This window comes from Thermobia domestica, chromosome 3 (assembly GCF_964235325.1).
Source record: "Thermobia domestica chromosome 3, izTheDome1.hap1.1, whole genome shotgun sequence".
NCBI classification, from domain to species: Eukaryota; Metazoa; Arthropoda; class Insecta; order Zygentoma; family Lepismatidae; genus Thermobia; species Thermobia domestica.
Genome location: NC_137456.1, coordinates 259,112,368 through 259,138,937, shown reverse-complemented (window position 1 = coordinate 259,138,937; position 26,570 = coordinate 259,112,368). Strand labels below are relative to the sequence as shown.

At 35.1% G+C, this 26,570-nt stretch overlaps 1 protein-coding gene across 3 annotated transcripts in view; it reads right to left on the bottom strand.

Annotated features, from left to right (window-relative positions):
• The window catches only part of LOC145681029 (kelch-like protein 5), a 589,536-nt gene that overhangs the window by 38,702 nt on the left and 524,264 nt on the right, over positions 1-26,570 (bottom strand). For all 3 annotated transcript variants that reach the window (XM_081752333.1, XM_081752334.1, XM_081752332.1), the window contains 3 exons: positions 25,397-25,513; positions 5,625-5,720; positions 4,248-4,437 (listed from right to left, as the gene is read on the bottom strand). In XM_081752333.1, the coding sequence (XP_081608459.1) occupies positions 4,248-4,437; positions 5,625-5,720; positions 25,397-25,513 (403 nt within the window). The remainder of the gene's footprint in view (positions 1-4,247; positions 4,438-5,624; positions 5,721-25,396; positions 25,514-26,570) is intronic.

Here is a 26,570-nt window from a genome sequence, read left to right as displayed (position 1 = left end):
AATGAATTTAACATTGTAAGTATAAATAAAATTGCTAACCAGTGGCTAACTTTCGGAATAGACAGGTGGGAAACTTACGGAGTAACTAGTAATATTATCTTACGAGAAACTGCAAGGTCAGAAAGTTCGACAGGTGGCCATGTTAGCAGAATTTACATGTCTCCTTTAATCACACGTAAATAATATAATTAAACTAACTAATTCTGTGGCACATCGAAGGCAAAGGCTTAATGAATGCCGCATTCGCAAAAACTCTCCACTGACTTGTGTCCTTAGCGAACTGGATCGTTCCTACTTTGAATTTACATGTCGCGAGATCCATCTTAATATTGTTCTCTTATCTGAGCCTAGGTCTTCCTAATTGTCTTTTACTGATTGGATCTCCAACTAAAAGTTTGAAAATGTTTCTATTTTCATCCATTCTGGCTACATATGCTCACCTGAACTTCCTAGACTTAATGACCTTAACTACAAGGGAGAATCAAATGAAAACCGCAAGAGAACCGTAAAAGTGCATTAAAAATCTGTTTTGTTCTCGAAGCGTTGCGAAATTTGCAAACACAGTCCTTGAATTCTTTCCGAGCTTGTAGTACAAAGCAGTGCCGGTAGATGGGGATGGAGCTGAGTAATAGCTGATTCAATATGGCGGCACTACTACGCAGCTGCACTACGGAAGAAAAGCGTAGCGTTATTCGATTTTTATGGAATGAAGGTGTGAAACCGGTTGATATTCACTGAAGAATGAAAACGAAGTATGGTAACGCCTGTCTGTCACAACGGCAAATCCACGAGTGGTGCAAGAAATTCACAGAAGGTATGACTTGGTTGACTGATGTTCCCGTCCGGGTTAGGCTCATCGAGTTGTGAAAGAGGAGTCCATAGCAGCAGCAGATTTGCTTATTCAGGAAAATCCAGGATGATATGGCTTCCTTGCTGAATGAGTTTCGATTCAGTGTAACACATAGTACATGACGAACTTCGCTACAGAAAAGTGTGCGCCAGGTGGGTTCCTCGACAGCTGACGCATTTTGAAGAGGAGGATGAGAATTTGCTAGCTCAGACTGTCACCAGGGATGAAAGTTGGGTGCACCATTCTCAACCAGATATGTACGGTGCAAGCAAAGAATGGCGACGTTTCGCAGCCTGCAGGGAAGTCATGTTGACTTTATTTTGGGATAAGAATGGTCCTATTCTGGAACACTATATGTCCCACTATATGAGTAGTGCCACCTACCGACCTTCTCAAGAATTATTTGAAGCCAGCAATACGCACACAGCAAAAGGTATTGTTAAAGTGCAGGTGTTTTGCTTCAACATATAACGCCCGTCCTCATCCTGCTTTGAAATCATCGACGACCTGCGCTTCAAGCGCCTCCACATCCGCCATACTCGCCAGATTTGGCACAGTTAGATTTCCATATCGTTGGTCCATTAAAGGAGTACCTTGGAGAGCAGGAGTTCAAGTCTGATGAAGACGTCCAATCGGTGGTGCATGAGTGGCTACAGTGTCAAAAAAAGAATTTTTCTCACGCTGTATCGAAGCATTTCCTATCCGATGACGTAAATGCACTGAACTGGGAGGGAACTATGTAGAAAAATAATATCAAAAAAACATTCTCCCTGCTGCTGGGAGAACAGTGGGAAAAAAATACTCGCGGTTTCATTTGATTCTCTCTCGTATGTTAGATAAACGGTATAAATTATACAGTTCCTCATTATGAAGTTTCAGCCATTCCCCATTCCCGTCCCTCTTGGGACCAAATACTTGCTTCAGGATTTCATTTTCAAATACTTCTAGTCTGAGTTCTACCCTCAAACCATACCATACAGGTTAACAAGCATACTTATTGTTTTCTAAATTTTAAGCTTCAAATTCTTTACAAAAGTTGCGAAGACTTAGGGTTTGGACTAAATAATAACACTAATTGACTGCTTTCAGTCGACATTTAATTTCACCGTGAACATAGTTTTGGCCTATTAATGCTGATATTTGAAGATGTTCACTTTGTTAAAAGTATACCTGATATTTTATCTTTTTCTTATTTACTTTAACGTCTCACGGTTATGCCCTATACGCTAAAGGAGACGGATGATTGATGAAAGTAAATCATTGTAAAATTAAAATTTTTATGCTCTCTCACCGGGAATCAAACCCAAGACCACGTGTACTAAAGGCACATGCATTAGCCATACGAGACCAGCAGGAAAGGCTTTCGTAACAAACCCACAGTTTGTAGAATTACGGTCACGACAAGTTTTTCTAAACTTATATCCCTGCAAGCGTTTAATAAAACCTATGCATTTCTTTCTATTGTCTTTATATCATCTCCTATTAAACTGGCATACTCTATCACCATAAGCCATAACATGGTAAGTGCTATTCAGCTGTAGGCCTTGGTTGCTTCCCTTATAGCATATTCGAAAGCAAAATTGTATAATATCGATAACGCATCTCTTTGTTTCAGACCACTCACAATGCGAAAGCTCGTGGACACGTACTTCCCTACTCGAACTTCACTTTGGGTTTCATTCAAACTCATCTTAATGGACCGGTTAAGCATTACATATCTCCGCCAATATTTGTTTTTCATTTGTTTCCGCTAGTTCCAAAGCCATGAGCTGCATATAGAACTTGTTGTTTTGCATCAACTTCTAAATATTATAATGAAAGAGAGAACTGCGATTTCTGTTTAAGTTTCTGAAAGAGAAAATTTTAAAGAGCAAATAGATCAAAAATAAACAGGGGAGGCAAACTTATTTACAAGAAACTAAAATGAAACGCACAAGGACCTATGCTTTCTTTACCTAGAAGATGTATTATTTGAAACCGAAAATGTGTGGTTTCACTTCGGTTGAGAGCGAAAGTGACGAAATCACTTAACTCATTCATTAACATAATTACTTTTCTTCTGGTATACCAAATTCGGTAAGAATACTGTGCAATGTTTAAAGGATATAATCACTATAAGTAAAAAATTAAAGATCTCTGGTGGTAGCCCCCAAGAGTTTAATCTGTAAAATACTGACACGCTTGATTTTAAATATGAATTTTTGGCAAAGCTCTTTTGTTGTATTACTACATTACTGTAGTATGTATTACTGTATTACTATATTATTACTTCCATTTTGTTACAACGAATTGCGAAGTGTACGCATTACTTTAACTGCTCACAAGTAAGGGACCATATGATTGTCGCGCAAATCAGATGCAGACATACGCCATTTGATTGAACATGAAAAGATATGGAGAACATAGAAATTTAAGGTGCTAAGGGCAATAGGGAGCGAAGCGAGGAAAGAGGAAACATTGAATGTCGGCAAAATTGAAGAAAGTCAGGAATGACGGGAAAAGTTAATTTCTTGCAAACAGGGAAAGAAAGTCAACCAAAAGAACGAAACTAAACATAGCAAGGCATCAAGGACGAAGAAAGATCATAATCAGGGTTGCCATCTGGACCGCAGTGTTGCCAGCGCTGCATAACATTGATATGGAAGGTATAGCACAGTATAGCAATTCATGCACAAGGAAAAATATTAGTAACACGAAAGACAATTGAAAAGACTCTGTACTCGTGCGTAAAAAGATTTAACGATAGTCGTGAGTGAATAATGTACATGAGGGAGGACAAATATAGACATGAAAGTGAAGGGGGTACACATGATCTTCACGTCAACTGCAATTAAACTACAAATGGTGCGTACTATTCTCTGTTTTCCTCCGTTTGTATTCACGCGGGTGTAATATTCACTCACGACTACGTTAAACCTTTTTACGCACGTGTACAGAGTCTTTTCAATTGTCTTTTGTGTTACTAATATTTTTCCTTGTGCATGAATTGCTATACTGTGCTATATCTTCCATATCAATGTTATGCAGCGCTGGCAACACTGCGGTCCGGATGGCAACCCTGATTATGATCTTTCTTCGTCCTTGATGCCCTTGCTATGTTTAGTTTCGTCCTTTTGGTTGACTTTCTTTCCCTGTTTGCAAGAAATTAACTTTTCCCGTCATTCCTGACTTTCTCCAATTTTGCCGACATTCAATGTTTCCTCTTTCCTCGCTCCGCTCCCTATGGCCCTTAGCACCTTAAATTTCTGTGTTCTCCATATCTTTTTATGCTCAATCGGATGGCGTATGTCTGCATCTGATTTGCGTGACAACCATATGGTCCCTTACTTGTCAGATTCGGCTACTTTCATCGGGTTTTATGCATACTATAAGACTATTTAAAAGCTATTCAACCTGCCTTTATTTGCATCCATTCCTCCAACAGCATAGAGGGCGCCAACAGTAGATTTCCTTGGTCTCGTTCGTGGCGACTGTAACATGGGTCTCCTTTCCGGCAGCAGGTGATACTTTAAAGCCTCCATGATCAGATCTTGGCAAACACGATCCTCTTTGAATAAAGGGTTCGTTTCAACATAATCAGCAATGAACTGTAAAATAAACAGGAATCAGCATACACATAAATTATTTAAATATATATATATATATATATATATATAGAGAGAGAGAGAGGTCAATTATCAATTTGTATAAGTATTGTATGTGTAATTTAGGTGAGTAAAAAGTGGAAAACAGGTTCACCTTAACGATTTTCAATGAAAACACTATAAACTATGGACACTACAAAGGCAAGGGTATGATAGAAGGAGCAGATTAAACATTTGCTCTTTTGGATTTTTGAAGCACCCAGAAAAATGCATCAAAATACATATACCATTATGTGACTGCATGTTTATCCCTGCCTAATAAATCCTGCTTTCCCCAAAAACCAATTTCTACAGGTGTCTACTATAAATTATATCAAAAAATAACTAACAGAAGTATCCATTGTTTATGTTTTGTTAGTATAAACTGGGCTTTCCAATAAACTCAACAAGGTCCCAGTTATGTTGAATCAAACGAATTTACACCAGAAATTAAAACTGCTGTAAACATTAAAACTACGATATTGGTTACTATAGGTAAAAATCATTCCCGACTCGAAATTTAATTAGAATACATCTACTAATAAAGGTAAGAAAACTGAGTACGGATTTTACCTTTTCTTCTGGAAAAAGTACCTTAAATTCCTTTGATTCCAAGCTATGTTATTGTATTATTAATTTGTTTATTTCAAATTTTGATCATGGGGAACCAGTACGAAAAATGGTAGTTGGGAGCTCAGTGTATTATTTTGTGCACGACTGGACGGAACTTCAATTATAACGTCTTTGACTACACATCTGATATGTACATGGCCAGCTACATCTCTTCCTAGGCTTAACTCCAAAGATTTTGCATCCGTCTAAGTAATACAAATGAAGTTGAGTACTGAGAAATTGAATAGTTATTAAAGTTTGAAATTCTACTCTTAGAATGCTGGTTACATATTTGACGTTAATTTTAAATATAAATTATTTCATCAACTTCGAACTTTGAATTAACGTCATAATAATGCACTATTGGTTATATCAATTAATTAAAAATTAAAATTATAATGTTTAAGTTAATTGTGCTCTTGAAGATGAAAGTATTAATTTTGTTTTCAAAGCAAAGAATCAACTAAAATAATATGTAGACGTAAGTCCAGAAGCATTATTCCTAACAATTACACGTATTATAATGCGCAATGTTTTACCTGAGGAGTCAACAGCGGCAATTTCACTAGACTCAAAAGTCTACCCACATCCTTCTTTCTATTGATGACATCGTGTTTCACCCACGCCATCAACGCCTGTAACAAATAAAGAAATAAATATTATAACTAGTTCATCTATTATATATATATATATATATATATAATCATACTGCTCTGCCATTTTTTGATCAACATTTATCACATTTGACACAAGATGGTGGAGTACCATCATCACAGTTTCTCACACATTCTAGTATTGAGGTCACAGCGAAATGACGACATACCTATATATTCATGTTATTCGTCCGTCTGTAGCCTTGTACATCCTAGAAGGAATAAGGACAGATAAATTTGGATTTCAGAATAAGGTAACTCAATACCCACACGGACACAAATTGTGAATATAAATTTTTTAACTGTGGCGCCCTTACAACCGATATAATTTCCCAAATGTTGCATTTATATATATACAGGATGTTAATGAACTATACCGACAAACTGTAAGAGGTGATTCCTTACATCAAAATAAGAGAAAAAGTTCATATGGACCTGTGGGGAAAAGCTCATAGTTTCAGAGCTAGGGCTGTCCAAAATCGCGAAAAAGCCAAATTTCAACAGACCCTACTTCGAATTCGAGAGACTCTGGATGGTGGTCCTTATCAGCGTAAAATAAGTCACGCATACGCAATCCAAAAATCCATGGTTTATTAATGTTCAATTGGTGTCCAGAGTATTTCCTGTAGGGTGAGATTCCCAGACATGCCATCAACCGAATTTTGAGATATGCTCTGACTTTATGATTGATCCAAAGTAGGCAAATGATAAACTTTGATAGCAGTGAACACAGAATCATTTGGCGTAATGTCGGAAGTGTTGAGAACCGTCAGCAGCACGGTCTCTCGTACTTGGGAAAACGCATGCTGGAATGTTTTCTTTCACGCTTATAAGTGGAAAAAACGTAAATTATACCATGACGAAATCATCACATTACACGTTATTCTGAACACAAAAAAATATGGAGCTGCCGGTTCTTAACACTTACGACTTCCCTCCGAAGCACTGGATGTCCCATTGTTGTCAACCCTCCTTGAAATCTGAAAATTCTATTGAGAGCATATCTGAGAATTACAACCTGTAGGGAATATCTTGTACACTTATTGAAAATTGATGAAATATGCACTTTTGGATTGTTTATACCTGGCTTCCTTTACGCTGATAAGGACCACCATCCACAGTTTCTGGAATTTGAAATAGGGCCTGTTGAAGTTTAGCTTTCTCGCGATTTTGGACAGTCCTAGCTCTGAAACTATGCACTTTTCGCCCTAAGTCCATATGAACTTTTTCTCTTATTTTGATGAGAGGAATCACATCTTATAGCTTGTCGGTATAGTTCATTAACACCCTGTATATATATATACACAAATAGCTGCAGACAGCCCAATTCTTACTCCATAATCTTGTAGCTCATGATCAAAAAGATGTAGAAAAAAATTATCACTGACACCTCTATAGCACCAGAAGCACCCTGAATTTTTTTTTAATGGTAATAACTTTTCAACTCTTGAAGAACAATAAATTTCGATTTTAAGTTACAGACTTAATACTGTTAGGTCGAACACAGCTTGTTGGGACCGTCTTACGATATAACTGCTTCATGTTAAAAATAATATCTTCGTGAAAATCAAGTCTTGGTTACAAGTATCCATATAGGTTTTTAGAAGATATTTTTTTTAGAAGATATATATATATATATATATATATATATATATATATATATATATATATTTGCTTTCCGGGAAATAAAACATTAATCATATGAATGTGAACCATAAAGATTGTACTGTTTGAGGGACTGCTTAAAAAGCATTCAGTGTTCACCTAACATCATGAGATAATGGACGACTATTGAATTAAGAGGTGGTGGAGGCCATATGTAATGGTTATACAAGCTGATACGCTAACTACGCACCGTCCAGTTCAACATGATCCATTTAGTCGGCTGTGGTTTTTGTGAGTTGTAGCGTCAGCAAATTATTTTTAATTTATAGCATTATGAATAATACAGCAGCTCAACCATGCGTTATGCGGATGTAAATAAAACTATATATATACGGCGGATATGTCTCGAGTACTTAAAAGTACAAAGATTTCCTTTTATAACATTTCTGAACATCTTGTCCAATTTAGTACCACCTGAAATTAAATCAGTTCCTCTTCAAAATTTGCCCATCTATTCGAGTATGAATTAAAACTACCTTTATCAGACGTAAAGGAAAAAGTATTACATTTATCAGCATATCTTAATAAGGAAAGAATTCGTCAACAGTAACTTGGGAACAGTAGAATTTAGTGCATTTCAATGTTACACGAATATTTTACATATGCATAGAAAGCACTGATAAAAATTAATTGAGCTCGGAAGTTACCAAACATTTCCTCTGGGTATGAGATATCTGGGTAGCACATGGAATGTAAAACTAAATGCCTAATAATACCAAAACAATAGCGTGCTCCGATTGGCTTTAAATAATGAATAATGACAAGATTTTTTTTACAGTATATCGTGAGCTAACATTGCATTATTATTATTATTATTATTATTATTATTATTATTATTATTATTATTATTATTATTATTATTATTATTATTTATTGCTTATGACTAGAGACCGGATGTTAGGGAAAATGCCTATTCTTTAATATTAAAGATATGATCAAAAATGATTTTTAAAGTTTATATAAGGGTTACCATTTCAATTTTAGCCAATTTTCTTTTGTCTATTTTGCCTATTTCGCCCATTCCAGCCTCAATAATTGCTTTAGTGCTTAATGGTGTCTATTCTATGTATTTTCCTCAAAATAAGACTTTATTGGGGAAAATATATATAATTTAGTATTTCAAGAAAGGATTCTGCCTCTTCTGAGAAATATAACTGTTGCTTGTACTGATAGGATGTCTTAAAACTTTGGATTGCTATGTGTACTGATAAAGTGTAGTAAAACTTTGGACTGCTGTGTGCTGATAAAGTGTATAAAATTTGGAATGTTATGTGTAGTGATAAAGTGCTGTATAGAATGTATTTAACAAATATACATGGAATGCATGCCAAGCTTCACTTTTATATATACAGTAAAAGAAGATATTAACAAACAGGTATGTTTCTATATTCTTTGAACATTATCTATGACGAAGTTATTTTTAATTGTATTGAGAATTTATCTTCATTATTTCGAGTTACGTTTTAATGCCTAGTGCCTATTTGCCTGCCTATTTTCTAGGTTTTTACTGTCTAAACATCCAGTCGAGAGTAACTGACCTGAACAAAAACGACGGGTTTATGCTAGTGAAGAGGAAAACACGATGATATGTACTGAAAACGACTCAACCTTGAAAGTAAAGTGTTATTTATAACATGTTTACATCCTGTGATTACGAGAGGAAACATAAATTTTATTTTGTGCAGAACAAAATGAAGCACACGAAAAGTTAAGAATTATATTTAACACATATTCACTTTTTCATTTATCTGCAAGAATAAATAAGTAAATAAATGAAAAAGTATAACATAATAATTCAGAACACTGGAATATTGATATTTTGTCATTCGATTCTATGGTACCAGTACTGTTGACATCAAAATAGTGCACAGGAAGAACCAAGAAGCAATCCGATTGCAGGACTCTGTGTTCAACTCTTTATAAACAGATGTACTAAACCAACAGACAAATCTAAGGTAAGTGGTTTTGCTATCACCATCATTTTTAACCTTCTAAAACACCAATAGGTTTGATGGGCATAATTTTGAGGTTAGATTGACTAACAAGCAGTACATTATAATGACTAAATTTAGACTCCATTACATTTGTTCTGATACCAATGTTTGTGATTTTATAGCAACCCTTTTACATTAAATATTTGTATATTAAGAAATAAATAGTTAAGTGACTTTAAGATCTTGATTTTATCTGGAATTTAAAAGGCCTTTGTGCTACACATCTCTAAGAAAAGCAAACAGCTCAAAAAATAATTGAAATACGAGATACAGTTGAATCTTAAAAAATAAATAAATAAATAAATAAATAAAATAAAACAAAGTTAACTTTCTACATGGCTTCAATAATAACACCAAGATTTTAGACTTGTTCTTAACAAATTTGCAAATTTGAATGAGGCATTAATTTACAATTCTCCTGTGTTAGTGAAGGTAGATAAACATCATATTTCATTTACCACTGACATAATTTTAAGAAAGCCAAGCTCACAATAATATATAAGACCCAACTAATTTTAATGTAGGAAGCTCTTATAATGTCGCTAATAATATAGTAGTAACGAAAGGAAATCTTTAAGTTTTACGTCCCACGGTTATACCGGCTAAGCTAAGGGATACGATGATGATGAGAAATGAATGAATAAAGTGGGAGGAAACTGGAGAACCCCGAGAAAACCCACGCACACGGTATCTGCCTACCACAAAGCTCATTTGGTGTGAGCTGGGATCTAACCAAGGTCCCCAGGCACCAGAGATGAACGCTCTATCACTGAGCCACCGCGGCCCCCAATATAGTAGTAACGAATGTTTACAAGAAAATATCTTACAATTTTTACAATAAAATCCCCAAGAAAACATCATTACAATGTCTTTGGATAAACAAAGTGTTACAAACTTTAAAGAAAAAAAAGTTTCATGATGAAGGAAAACTATAAAGATACTATATAAGCAACTAAATACAGATACTTATTCCTATTATAAACTAATGAACAGGCGTTTTAATAATAATAATAATAATAATAATAATAATAATAATAATAATAATAATAATAATAATAATACGATAATACATATCCGACTGCCAACTGAGAACGGAAAAAATATCAGGACTTCTATGAAACAGCGTATCTTTACATTATTTTCAAACCACATATAGTAAATCATCACGTGTAAATACTGAACTTACAAAAGAGAAACTTATTAATGATGTTTCTTCTTTCTGCACTACCGATGTTTTTACTTATTAAACGGCAGAAATCTTGTACATTTATTGAACCAGGGTTCTTACAACATTACTTTCATCATTTTTCCTGATCTTTCCCTGATTTCCAGGTGCAAGACCAACCATTTTCCCTGACCGGTGACATTTAACAAGACAGTGGTGTACTGATGATGAATGCCTGTAAGAGCTAGATAAAAGCTTGGGCCAGTGATTCTCAACCTGTGTGCTGCGAAAGATCAGCTACTTTCCGTTTGCAACACCATACAGTAGACACAGAGCCATACAAAAGGCTAATAAAAGCAGATAGGCAAACCAGCATCAGCTAATCAAAGAATTGCTACTTGAGCTAGTGAAGAAACTTTATAAGACATCTTTAAATAATATTACATATCAACGTTAAACCTCTATATATATATATATATATATATAAAAAAAAAAAATGGCCACCCTTCTCTTTAATGAGCAGCTGTAACTTAAGAATTCTTTAAAAAAAAAAAAAAATGCTTCTGTTAATTTCGAAGAAGATAAGACGTGCTCCTAAAAACTTAGTAAAGAAACGAAAAAACAATACAAAGGTCTGAAGTGGTTTTACTGGCACTTGGAACAACACCATGTATACCATGAAGTTCTTCAGAAGACTGTACGAAATGGATTTTTGTATCGGAAGAATCCATGTTGGAAGGAGAACACAATGTTGACTAACCAGAACTACTAGAGTTTAATTTCGCCACACTTGCTTTGAAAAGATTAGATACAAGAGTCTGCTTCTGAAAACACTTACTCTTAGAAATATGTTTTGTACCTGTGGGGTGGCTTGTGACAACTTATATTCCCTTATTACTTAAAGAATTTTTTTTCTTTCTTTTTACATAATACATTCTGCTTTATTAGGATCGTTCGTAACAGACGTTAACCATTTTGCCCACTCGGTGTTTAATTCTGGGTTGTACCATGCAGGAATAAAATATCTTTTTTTTTTTTTTAGACGTTTTTGGTTAACTCTTTGTTATAAAACACATTCTTCAAAAGTAAACTGAAAAACAAAACACATGAATTAGGGCTATTTTAAAATACAATTAGAAATCCACTATAAAAGGACGCTGAAATAGGACCTGAATTAGCAGCATTTCCGTCATGAAACCTGAAAATGAAAAATAAAAAGTGAACGTTAAAAGCTTCATCAGGCTTCTCTGAATCTCTAGTAGGTACTCTCAAGCTCTGTCCCTAAAAAATCAAATAAAAAGTGATATGTTACTTAAAAATATTACAAATTTCCACCTGAATTTCAGGATATAATATACTGAATCTTCGGTCTACACTCCAAATTATACAAAAAGTTCCGAAATGGCTTTCTGAAAGAAAATGCTAACAACAGTTTGTGTTACGGCATACTGGAGCATGTTTTGCCCTCTGTTCCCTTCATTGGGCATCGGCATTTAAATTTTATCATATATTGTAAAAAATGTTTACAGACTATTATGGTGTAAAAAAGCTTAGAGTAGTAGCAAATTACCCTCATTTACTTAACAGTACTTCTACACTATTATGTTCCCAACAGAAAGAAATGCCACCATTTATATCGTGAAGTGTAACAAATCAAAGTATCTTCATAAATTACATTCTTAATATTAGAAATAATGTTGTGCACAACTGTACATGAAGTAGTATATATTTTACTTAACAAGATTACCTATTATAAATACAACTCTTGAAACCAGGGTGGAAAAAAATCATTTTTGTTGATGTTTTTGATTTAAATCGATTTTTTGATTTAAATCAAATCTTTCTCCTCGTAAATTACAAGTCGCGAACTGAAGAAAAAGCATTAGGAATTTGTATTAAATGCTAATTATGCCATTTAAGTAAAAGTATTAGGGTTGAATTTTGAATTAATCCCCAATTGTTAACCTGTTAATCCCAAACAATGTTTCTTAACCCTTTTAAATTATGGCTTTTTTAAAAAGGAAAATTATAGACTTTCAGTCAAGCAGCTACATCATCATCCCTATTTATCCTAGGATCATGGTTCATACCTCATTCTCTTAAGAATAGAACAGGCTTTGAAACGGTAACATTCACATTTCCCTATCATGTTCCTGGGGCGGGATGTTTTTTTTTTTTTTCTGATTTTTTTTTTTCAAATTCTGATTCCCTCTCGATTCCCTTCTGTTAACGCACACATCTCAAAATCAACTGGGAAATACTAAGGGGTGTACTAAATGTGTGTATAAAATTTCAAGCTATTTTGAATAGTAAGGGCGGGGAAAATATTTAACAATGAACTAAGAACATCCCCACAAAGCCCCAGATAACCCGCATGTAATATAAAAATTTCCTCAGACATCCCTATTTATTCTAGGGTAGAGATGCAAGGGCTCGGAAAAAAACCGGCTTTTTTGAAAAAAAAAAAACGTTTTTTTCTGCTTTCTTTTTTGCTTGGGAAATTTTGGGCTTTTTTCAAAATTCTGCTTTAAATTGATAAAGCAGACTTTGTTTCGCTTCTCTATAACACAAAAAATCATTTAATTAGTGGTTGATGCTGATAATAATATAAAACCTCGAAAATAAACTATGAATTTCGAAAAGATATTTCAAACAATTTTTCTTCAACATATTTACATTATGAATTCCACAGGATTAACCAATGTATATAATAAGAATTTTTTAGCTTCCTATATGCAAAAGTAAGCAGAGTTGGCAAGAACCGTGGTTGTTTTTGAAAATGCCAAAAACCCGTTTTTTGGGGGATGTTTAAACCAGGCTTTTTTGGTTTAGATTTTTTGCTTTAGGGTATTTATATTACATATTCACAGAAATAAGTTTGTTTCGCCTTGGTGTTATTATGCAACAGCGGGGTTATGCCGGAAGAACTCCCATAAGCTTAAAGAAGTCCGGTCAGTAAATTTCTTAAATTGAGAATCTCCCACCCTAGCCATCGGGAAAATCCCGTCATTACTTGAAATGTAAGACAATAACGGGAAAATCCTGTTATTGCTTTGCATGTAAAATTTAAAGGTCAACGTATCATAATCAGTACGCTAAAACTGAGGTATTAAATTACAAATTTAGTACGTACATATCATTGAAAGTCCAATCCAATCTAATGTTGGAAGCTACGTAGGCAATCGATAACTTTGCCAATTTCTATCAATATATTTAAGCAATCTTGGCTTCTTTATAAAACAACAGGCATTTAGACATGCAGAAATATACAATTTGGTTTGTTTCATATGTTTAGGCTTAACATCCTTACGAAATACCGAGGTTATCAACGAGAAGACTTACACTTAAACTGACATCTGAACCGCTACTTGGTTTACGCATGAAAGAAGGGTTGTGGTTCGACCGAGAATTGAACATGGGACACCTTGATTAAAAGGTGAAAGGGAAATAAAACTATTGCAGGGGGTTTGATATCTGGAAACGTCACCATGAAGTTCACACGATTCGCATTTTTCATTCTTTTTATTTTTTTGGTTTAAACCAGTTATTAAAAAAAATATAAAAAAAAGTTGGTGTAAACCAGCCAACCCTAAAAGTAAACACTTCTTTTTTAAAAAATACACAAATAACTAGCAAAATAGTATGTAGTATTTTTACTTCAAAATATTCCATACCCTCTTTTTGAAACAAAATAAAATTAAAATAAAACATAAGAGAAATACTTAGATTTATATGATACACTTAAAGGCTGCACATCTAGAGCTTTTGGTTCTGTATATTCTTGAAATTCTATAGTTAAGTTTTATATAACCACCATCACGGTTTACCCAATCCTCAAGTTTTCTAAATTTTTAACAAGAGGGATTCAACATATCATTAAGGACACCCCCCTCTTCCTTAAAAAAAGGACTACGGAATATAGTTAAGTTAAGCTAAATACAACTGCACAACAAACATGACTGAGTGATTAGCTTTTGCGCTTCTATCGGTAAGTCCGGCATTCAACGAGCTTTTCTTCATTCCATCTGTGAATGTAAAAATAGTGCGTGTACTGTGAGTTGGCCGACTTTCTTTCTTATTGTTTTTAAATCGTTATTATTACTAATTACCAGCAGTGACGGTTTTGCGATGGTTAGGAGGGCGGTCTTTCGGACTGAAGCCCGTTCCCCAAAGTTACGGAATGTCTGCAACAAACGAAATATCTATTAGTTATGCCTTTACTCAAACTTTAAGCTCCCGTCAAATAAAAATTACGAATGTTTAAAATAGAAAAACTAAACATTAGTAAGAAAAACCCTTCCCAAAATACTTTTCTAAATCCGCCACTGATTCTCAGTATAAAATGATTTTCAAGGTTGTATCCGGAAGATTATTGCTAAACATATAAACGAAATGAAATATTAGTTATGCCTGTACTCATAAACTTCAAACACCTCCCAAATAAAATTGGGACTTTTTAGGAAACGAAATAGTCGGAAAAACCCCTCCTAAAGTACTTTTCTTAATCCGTTACTGATTATTTGTATAAACTGGTATTCAAGGTTGTGTCCGAAAAATTATTGCTAAATCACTTCACAGCTACAGTATAACCGAAATGTGGAAGTACGGTTTGACGGATATATTGAAAAACGAACGCTTTGACGGATAAATATAAAAACGAGCAAGTTTAACTTTTGCGCTAGAAGCTACAGTACTAAAAGCGCTTAGAAATGAAACACGGATGACAAACTAAAATTATCTAGAGAAGGAAAAAGATGTCGATAACTCAAAGTTAAAATAAAGTTAAATAGCCTCTAAAATTGCCCTCAAATACTACATTCTTCATGTTAGCTTTAATTCGTAAAACATGTGCTTCATCCATCTTGATGGTGAATTTCAGAGCGAAATATCGCATTTAGGTCATGGAATTCTTATCTATCTATAGAATATACTATAAGAAAGCTATTTAAATAGAAAAATCATGAAAATGAAAAAAGCCAAAATTTCCAAAATTCTCGTTTTTTTCCCAAAAAAGCCGGCTTTTTATGTGAAAAAAACCATCGATTCAAAAAAGCCGGCTTTTTTGCATCTCTATTCTAGGGTCGTGATTTGTACATTATTCTCTTCAGAATAAAAAAGATTTTCAATCGTACCATTCAAATGTATCCATCGTGTATCTGGGGCGGAAAAATCACGGGAGAAGGGATTTGCTGTTAAAAATATCCTTTTCTACTTTTTACCCCTCTGGACCAACCCCCTGTTTTAAGGTAGAGATCTGAAACACTGAAAAATACTAAGGGATGCATTGAATAAATGTGCACAATTTCAATCTTCTAGGTGCAAAAGTAAGCCCGCGAAAAATAATATCCCCCAAATACCCCAGATTCCCGTATAAAATAGGATCTCAGGTAACAGTTTCCTGAAACATCCCTATTTATCCTAGGATCATGGTTCGTACATCATTCTCTTCAGAACAGAACAGCATTTCAAACGGTACCATTCATATGTCTCCATCTAAATCGCAAGAAAAGCTATTTTGTTAAGTATATATATATATATATATATATATATATATATATATATATATATATATATATTTTTTACATTTTCCCTTCTAGACCCCCTTGTGTTCACGAAGAGATCTGAAAACATCTAAAAAATACTAAGGAGTGCACTGAACGAGTGTGCAAAATTTCAATCTTTTGAATGCAAAATGTAAGCCTGCCAAAAAATAATAATAATAGGCATAACAAAAAATATCTTTTTAAATTTATGATGTCATCGCGTGTCGACGCAGAAAGGCGTGAAATCATATGCAACATGTTCTACAATGCCTTCAGTCTTCGAAAAAAAAAAAAAAAAAAAAAAAAAAAAAAAAAAAAAAAAAACACGAAGTAAAAAGGTTTATTGGTACTTTTTTAATCGAATAATGAAGATTCGATTTTTAATAGAATAAAAATAGGTAATGTAATTTAAAAGGTTAAGCATTAAGGAAAAAGTATAGCAACGTTTATCAAAATGTCACTTTTTTCACAAAAGTTACTGATATTTGGTAGGGGCATATTTTTTAAAAATTGGAACTAGCTTGAGGCACGAAATACATAAATTTCGCCTAAAGTTATAAATCTTTAAAAAAATCGGAGAGGGGATAGGACCCCTCTAAATACGCCCTATTATCTGGGAACAAACAAACAGACGTGCACGCAAAAAATTTTCGTCTTAAATGTCGATGGTGATTTCCCCGTTGAAATAGTTAACGATTTGAAAACCCAAACCTATGGTTACGAAGAGAAGAAAGCAGCATTGCTTCGTTACCCGTTCAAAACGGGATTTTCCCTAATCATCCTGTGCATGACACTTGTTTTCATACTATGCTGTATATACTGTACATTTGAGTCTCATTGTATTATGATTATTAACTTCCGTAACCGAAATAACAGAACAGAAACGGGATTTTACTTATTTTCACTTTAAATTGTTTTATTTCGGAATTTGATTTAAATCAGCGATTTTTATTTAAAAAATCAAGTGATTTAAATCTTGATTTAAATCAGACTGATTTAAATCAATCCACCCTGCTTGAAACTCAACGAAAATAATTTATTCGTAGTCCATCTTTCTAAGAATAATGGCTGAATTATTGGCTTATCTTAACAAGTAGGTAAGACGAACAATAATCTCATTTCCTGAGAAAAATCCGCAACTTTCTTTGATTTCCAGACTAAGTACCATTTTTCCTGAATTCCCTAACCCTGCTGAACACAACAACATATCAAATTACATAATTATCTCCTTAACTTCTGCACTTAAGACGTATCTACATTTGTGTTGTATTATACGCTGATGTTGTAAAATAAACTAAAAAGGTACATAATGTAAATGATATAACAAGTATTCAAAAGCTATTATTAGGTACTACCTACAAATAAGCCTCTGACAATGACATGGTTATAAGCAGCAGGAAACATAAACATGTTATACACACGAAAAAACTAGCGCATAGTAACTAGATATAGTACCTGGCTCTCAGTAACTAGATATAGTATCTGGCTCTCATGGCCAGAAGAGTTAATATGGGTATAATTTTGAACCTCAAATTAACATTCAACCAATCTGTGCAGACAGTATGAAATAAGTACACATTGTATTCAGTAGTTTGCTTAGAAATTAGTCTAAGCAGACACACATCAGACTGCAGAAAATTCCCGACGTCGAAATCAAAATATGCTTCAAAAGTTTCGTTGGCTAAACATAATATAAACGAAGCGTGTCACAGCTACCTGTTTCTTTGAGCTCGTCTCAAAGTTTATACACCAAATGGACAAAAACGAGACAAAGCTGCCACACATTAGTTTCCTAGCAATACATAAATTTTGAAATAACTACAGTTCACTCCAAGAACCTGAATCAACATAATTGTGATTATGAGCTATTAGCGAAAGTTGTCAACCAAGAGCTTATATCACAAAAAAGGGAACAACGAGCTGTGAAATTTTAGATCTGTCAGAAAATAAATCATATAGTTAGTACATACTACATAATACCTCATTCAGACTACGTCTTGTACAGCAAAATTAGATCTACTGCATACATCTGGTCCAAAATACGCTCTTATTCAGAGTTTACTTGATACTTTCAACAGTAGAAAAGACCTTGTATCAGAGAAACAAACTTACTGCATATAAATTAGACTTTTAAATGTGGAACTACCTAATTTGGTCTTTGCATTTTATCCTATGATGTTTTACGATTACACTCATATACTGCACTTAAACTGTAAGTCTGACTCTTTTATATTAGTTCTATGAATAAGAATAACTGATTATAAAAGATTTCATGTATATTTAAGTGCCAAAATTATATAAAATAATGTACACCGAATTTGACCCATCTGATCAAATAATTTTAAATTCTGCACAATTTGTGGATTTTAAGCTACTTTTCTTCTGGTTTAAGAAAGCACGAAATGTAATCGATGATGAAGATTGCAATCTTATCTATCCATACGGTTGGTTTTCTTATAAACGGAAAAAATGAAAGAAGAAAAGATGAAAGACAAAATTTGAATTGAGACAAACTTATCTGATTTTTTTTCTCGTTTACATTTTACACTTTTTATTCTTTTAATTCCTTAACGCCGGAATTACTTGAAATAATTCGAAAAAAAATATTCAGTTAGGTATTCTACATTAAATCAACTGATAGGTGTGCAGAAAATAATTTTACTATGTATTTCTGGTATGTCACAAATTCGACTCCTCCTCCCTCAATTCTCCTAATCTTCCCTCAATCAGTGTATGAAATTGTTGGCGAAGGAGGCGAGGAAAGCAACAACATACATATGTGTAAGAAAATGGTGACTTATAGGGATTTATAAGAGAAAAACTTGAAGCGTAGGGAATCCCCTTTCAACAGGGTTTCTCACCTTCCTTTCCCTCCATGTATTTTTTTAAAACTTTTTTGCAGCATAGACATGCAATACACCCTAATAGTATGTGAGTATTATTGTATTTATCACGTATATAAAAATCATAAGTGATATTTATCAGCGTCATTTAAAAATGTGGGTCATTACTGTAGAAGGTCGCGAAAGAGCGAAATACCACATTATTGTAATATTTCGAGAAATGTTTCGTCCAAAATGGATACTATTACGTCCCTGTAACCGTTGAATATTCATAAGTATTAGATAGTTTTTATATTACAAGCACTTATCTGTTTTGCAGTAGACTAAAAGATGAAAACAATAGAAACACAAAAACTCGTTGTTCTGCTACCGCCAAAAGCCCCCCACTCACAGAAGTGCACAAAATCGTCGATAAATGCTATACTAAGCGAGGATGAGTTGACCAGTACGTTCATATTCGATGCAATCGGCATCTGCGCCCACCGTCACACATCGGCTCGTAGAAGCACGCATAAGAAGTATGTCGCGGATTCGTGGCAGTCGTCTAAAGGGGGTTAACAGTTATGAGAAAAAAACAGTGCGCAAGTTTCTCATAAGATAAATCCGTAGCTCAATCTCGCCTTTCAGCCTTGGTAGACAGTAACGCCTCTGAGAGTTTTGCAGAGCTTCTCCCGTTTCCTCACACTTTCTATGTATATTTTCCATTATTATTCACCAGTGTCCATGCCTTTTCCTTTATCATACAATAAGAATACTGGGATATTACACTAAAAATTCTCTTTTCTTTTTCGTGCTGACTCAGCACCGAGAGGCAACTGGGAGGCAAGTTGAATTTAAGGACAGTGAGGTACACTTTCAAAAACCACAAATAATAATGCTAAACACTATTGCATTGACTATGCATCGCAAAGTTGAATGTGCTCCTTGGGGGTCCATAATGGACTATTCTGCAAGGGATTTTATCATTATTGTACAGGGTGGCCCATTTTAATCTTTCCACGAAAATGTCTCGAAAACGGTAGAACATAAATGAACTGAACAAAAACTCAAATAGGAAATACCATGGGGCAAATCGAATGGTGATGTCGCGGTGCTCCCCAGGGCCGCTCTTCGGGGGCCGGTGCCCAACTTTAAAATTTAAATGGAAACATGGGGCGAGTGACACCTCGTTCGATAGATCTTTAAAAACTAAAAATCGATGTGGCAAAAGATTTTCCATATCTGTCACCGTATTCAAAATGGCCCCCAAGATAAGTTACCTGTATCAGATAAACGTCCAGTACCACTAATATGAAAACGGTTGAACATAAATGAACCAAACAAGAACTCAAATAGGAAATGCCATGGGGTAAATCAAATGATGTCGCGGTGCCCCCTAGGGCCGCCTTTCGTGGGGGCCCATTTCCAACTTCGAAATTTTAAACGAAAATATGGGTCAAATGATACCTCGTTCGATAGATCTGCATACACTAAACAGCGTTGTGGCAAAAGATTGTTCATATGGGTCACCGTTTTCCAAATGGCCGCCAAGACATGGTGCTGTATCAGATAAAACGCCCAGTACCACTATTATGAAAATGGTTGAAGATAATAACGGATGAACAGAATAAAACTCCTATAGGAAATCACAGAGTGTATTTATCATTCCAAGACTCGAAAATGTTGCAACAAAGGAGATGATGATTAGAGTAAAAGTACCATAATGCAAAGGAGGAAATCTAATTCCTAGAAAATTATCGTTCCAACGTCCTCCGTAAGTGGGTGAAGCGGGACGGGAAGGAACGGTGAAATTGCAAATGAGAACCTTAGGTTTTGCAAATTATATCTACACAACAAAACTATCTGAAATATGTTTTTATAAGAGAAAGATATCTATAATGGAAAAAAGTAGGTAAACTTCTTGTTAAATGGTATCTTCCATTTGATTGTAGGCAATGATTTGTGCAAAAATGAATCAAATGAAATGCGAAACAAATTTCTCGAACAATGTGTACAAACGTTGATTTTGCTCAAAAGTCATCTGCACAATATTCGTTCATTACAATACCAGTCACTTGTACACCCAAGTGTTTCAGACAAATCATACCTATTGCAAGTAAAAGTGGGGTTTTCATTTGAGATTTTATCATTCATTCCCGCTTCACCCAGTTACGGATGGAGATCGGAAAGATAATTTTCTAAGAATTTGATTTCCTCTTTAGCATTATGTCATTTATTTTTATTTATTTATTTATTTATTTATTGAACAAATTCCCAGATACAGCATAATTGTGCCATTTTACACAGGAAAATGTCAACAAGCGGGAAAAAAAGAAAAAAGAAAAAGAATTTAAAAAAAATAAACAACAACAGTAACATCAATAGTATTAACAAAGAGTGCACAAGTAATATTATTTAGCCAGCACGCGTTTTATTGCTCTTTCAAACACCGGGTAGCTCGAAAAAATGTCCACCTCACTTGTTAGATTATTATAATAGTTGGGTACTCGGTGAAAAAGAGACCTCTGTATAATTGTCAACCTAGGGCGTGCAAGATGGAATAGGTGGGTATTCCGGGTTTTGCGGGAAGGGACATGTAAGAATAGTTGTTGAATTAGGGTTTCTGATCTTAGGTTCCCATTTACAATCTTATGAAGAAACTTCAAATCAGAGTTATTTCTGCGTACTTCCGGCGTCTGGATATTAAGATATCGCAAAATTTCCTCATTAGGTAATATTCGAAGTGCGGGAACACGAAAACGTACTATTGCAATAAAGAAATTGAGAACAGACTCAAGTCTAGAGAGATGTGTAGGTGCGGCCACGACCCATATGGGAGAGTAGTATTCGATCTTGGGTGCTATTAGAGTTTTATAGAATGTTGTTAATGATGCCACAGTACGTAGTTCAGTGAATCGGTAAAGAAGCCCCAGCATACGCATTGATTTCTTAACTATTGAGGAGATGTGGTCAGAGAACGAGAGTTTCGAATCAAAGATGACACCAAGATCATTATGACTGGTAGATTGTGTTATAGGGGAATCGTTAATATGGTATTTGGAGGGAACAGGAGACTTTTTCAGAGTAATTGTAATACCGTCACATTTCTTACTGTTAAGTTTCAATTGCCACATTTCACACCAGTCTACAAGATAATTTATGTCTTCCTGTAGGGCAATTGTGTCATGGAAACGATATTTCTCTGTATAATTTGCAATCGTCAGCAAAAAGCAAAAGGCCACTAGGATTAAGTGATAGGTGAGAGTAGCGATCGTCCATATACAGGACAAATAGCAGGGGTCCTAGTACGCTTCCCTGAGGCACTCCCGAGATCACAGGTTGGGGATTAGAAGTCGCCCCTGAAATAACAACTTTCTGTTTACGGCCCTTTAGATAGCTGGTGATTAAAGAGAGAAATTTACCATGTACATTAAACCTATTGGAAAGCTTGTGGAGAAGAAGAATGTGACTGACAGAATCAAAGGTCTTTGAGAGATCAAAATAAATGACATCTAATTGAGTATTGTTATTTATACATTGAACTGCACAGGAAAGAAGAGTACTTAAGTTTGTGAGACTTGAGCTTTTCCGTAGAAAGCCATGCTGAGAGGTGTGAATGTAAGGCGACGTGAATTTGAGAAGCCTGTCTTTGATTATTTTTTCGCAGATAATAGATATTACAGAAAGAAGAGATATTGGTCTATAGGAGGATACTTGATCTTTAAGTCCTGATTTATATATTGGGGTCACATGAGCTAGTTTCCAGCTGGTGGGATAATATCCTTCTCTGAAGCATCTATTGAATAGGATGGATAAAGGAACTGAAATAACTGAAGCAGTTTTGTTAAGATAGAGAGAGCTAATATTGTCGGGCCCAAGAGATCTATGTGGAGAAAGCGACTGCAAGAGAACCAAAACCTCACCCGGGGTGGTAGAGAGGTCTGATAAGGTGTTAGTACAAATGGGGAGGAGAGGGGAAAGATGGATTGTAGGGGGAAAGGCGGTAAATGTTTTACAGAAGTAGTTATTAAAAAGGTCGGGTCTCTGATCATCACGAGCTTCAAAATTCTCATCATGAACTGTTGCTGATATGCCGGGAGATTTCGATCGAGATTTAATTACAGTGCAAAATAGTTTAGGGTTGCTAACAGTAAAATCACCAATTGAGTCCATGTATTCAAAGTATTTACGTCGCTGTACCTTCTTCGTAAAGCTTCTAATTTTAGCGAATTGTTTGTATGTGTAGTCACACGGATGTGACTTCCATAGATTCCAGGCAACCTTTTTGTTTTTAAGAAGATCACCCAGCTCATTGTTGAACCAGACTACAAACTTCTTCGATTTTGATGTTGTTACAAGGACAAAATCCTTTATAGTTGAAAAATGAAATGAAATCTTTGAGTTTTACGTCCCACGGTTATGTCGGTTAGGCTAAAGGAGACGGTGATTATGAGAGATGAGTGAAATGGTGGAATGAAGAAAGTGGGAGGAAACGGGAGAACCCCGAGAAAACCCACGAGCACGGTGTTTGTCCACCACAAAGTTCACTTGGCGGGGGCTGGGATCGAACCCGGGACCCCAAGCACCAGAGGTGAACGCTCTACCACTGAGCCACCGCGCCCCCCCTCCTTTATAGTTGAGTGGACAACAGATGTGAATAGGTCCACCGCCTCGTCGACAGATCCTGCCTCCAACAAACACCAAGGAAAGAGTTCAATAGCCCGACAGATGTCACCCCAGGGGGCTTTCTGCCAAAGAAGTTGTGACCTACTTTTAAGGGGCTGGTTTGTAGTACTGGAGGGGAAGAAATTGAATTAAACATCCAAGGAATGTTAATAATCTTTTTCTCCGTTGGATTATTCTCGAGGTGTGGAATGATAAATGCCCTCTGTGATTTCCTATACGAGTTTTATTCTGTTCACTCGTTATTATCTTCAACCGTTTTCATATTAGTGGTACTGGGCGTTTTATCTGATACAGGCACCATGTCTTGGCGGCCATTTTGAAAACAGTGACCCATATGAACAATCTTTTGCCACAACGCTGTTTAGTGTATGCAGATCTATCGAACGAGGTATCACTTGACCCATATTTTAGTTTAAAGTTTCTAAGTTGGAGCCTGGGTCCTACGAAAGGCGGTCCTGGGGGCACTACAACATCATTCGATATGCCCCATGGCATTTCCTATTTGAGTTCTTGTTTGGTTCATTTATGTTCAACTGTTTTCATACTAGTGGTACTGGACGATTATCTGATACAGGTAACATATCTTGGGGGCCATTTTGAATACGGTGACAGATATGGAAAATCTTCTGCCACATAGCTTTTTAGTTTTTAAAGATCAATTGAACGAGGTGTCACTCGTCCCATGTTTCCATTTAAAATTTTAAAGTTGGTCCCTGAGCCCCCACGGAGAGCGGCCCTGGTGAGCACCGCGACATTACTATTCGATTTGCCCCATGGTATTTCCAATTTGAGTTTTCATTTAGTTTATTTATGTTCTACCGTTTTCGAGATATTACCGTGGAAAGATTAAAATGGGCCACCCTGTATAACTTTTCATTTCCTTATACTGCTGAAAACGAGGGGGAAGAACATTTTTCCATTCTTGCAAATATTTCAGTAGAAACAATTATCAATATGTGATTTTCTTCCGCATAATATAAAGTACAAGAAAGCTAAACCTTAGGTTAGGGGTTATGTAGACGGCAGGTTATCAATTCGAACATGGTACAATACATAAATAACTCTGATTTGCGAAATACTGAGATAAGGCAGGGTGATTTTTGTCTTTCAGGGAATAGTGACTTTAATTAGAGGTACAAGCGGGGTCATATTCACGCATGGACGAACATGAAAAATGGTCCGGGATGGCAAGTTTCGGTGAGGGTGACAAACTTTCTCCGACTATTTTTTATGCGCACACTGGAAATTTCAGAAATTTATTATGCATGAGCATATGAATACGACCGGGATTTTAACATTTGTAAGTATCCAAATAAGAACAAGTTCGGATAGTCAGAGGTAATTAACAGTTTAGTTATGAATTAATATTCGCTATTTCTCTTTTTCCATTGCTGACACCGTATTCTTTGATCGTAATTTCTGAACTTTTCCATTATTGATTATCTTCCTGACTCATTTAGCGTTTTCAAAGCTTACTGCACAGGTGTCAGTGCAAATAATTTATGACTGTTTCACTATTGTGACATATTTGTATTATTCTTATCAGATCTTATCAGCTTTGTGTCATAATTAGCAAGTGTCTCAAATTTCCTACACTGGTATTCACTGATTTCTAGGGGAGGGGCATTTTTATAATGGCTCGGAGCGGCAAAAATGTTAAATATAGCCCTGCCTACAAGAACATTTTTCTTCAACTTACGCAAAGGTTTGAAGCTACATTTTATTTGTCATAAAATAATTATTTTAAATGCTAATAATGATTAGCTATGGATTGGAAACTTACATGAAATATAAGTTCCTCCGAGGGAACGTTGAGATCATCTGAAGCAAGAAGTTTGGCTACTTCGTCTGCTGGCAGTAACAGAAATTCTTGGTTCCGGATCACTTCCATAAAGTGGTCCTACAATGGAGAGAAATTAGTTAATACTTAACACTTATTTTTTTTTTTTTTTTTTTTTAATATACTATTCAAATTAATATTACATCAAATATCTGTTATACAGGCAGGACGCTATTAAACACGTAAAATCACTGAAAAGAGTACACTATAAGGAAAGATTTTCCGGCAAACCGGACTAATCTCAGAATGATTTCGTACGAAATATGTTAAAACTACTATTTACTATACTTCTATAAAATAAATAGTAAAGCGTGGCAATAAATTGTACATATAGAAGGTTAGCACTGTTTATAGTTTCAAGATGATACCAGTATAGTACATTTGTAACATTCAGGGAAGTTTTAAGTAACGTCATGAAAAGTTTCAAAGTGGTTCTGTGAAGAAAGAATATATATATATATATATATATATATATAGAAAGAGAGAGAAAGTGTAGTTTCTTGTGTTTCTTGTTACTGATAATATCGAGTTCCTATGATGTGGTGAGTTTGCTGTAAATGCTTCACGAAAACGTCGCTGACGAAGACGAGAGTTCTGATTGAAATTTTCGGCAATTACTACTCGCTTTTTCACAAACCTTTGCACTCTTCAAAAACAAACCGCGTAACTCAATTTGTATCACTCCGCGCACGAGTATTCAGCGATTGGTGCAGGAGAAAATGCTTCGTCTGTTTCCAGCAATATTTCTGCTTCTGCACGTGCATGTAATCCTTCACTGGTAACCTTCCTGCCTGCATGGCCATCATCAAATATAGCGCGCGCTGTGCGTATTTGTCAGTGGGTGTAGCTGTTTTCCTGTTAAATTTAAATTTTTGTGTAAGATGTCAATCCACATATAGAAATGTGCTTTTAATTGAAACTAAAATGTTCTTAGTGTGATTTAAAAATACAATAATTGCCACTTAGGTTGAACAAGTGGAATTTCTTATGGAAGAATAATGGTCATTTGGCTCATTGCAAGTGTTGCTCACTTCTGACTTTTTTTTTTTTTTTTTTTTTAAAGAATCGTAGTTAGACTGTTTAGTCAGTTTCAGAGAACTAGGATGCAAATGTTCAT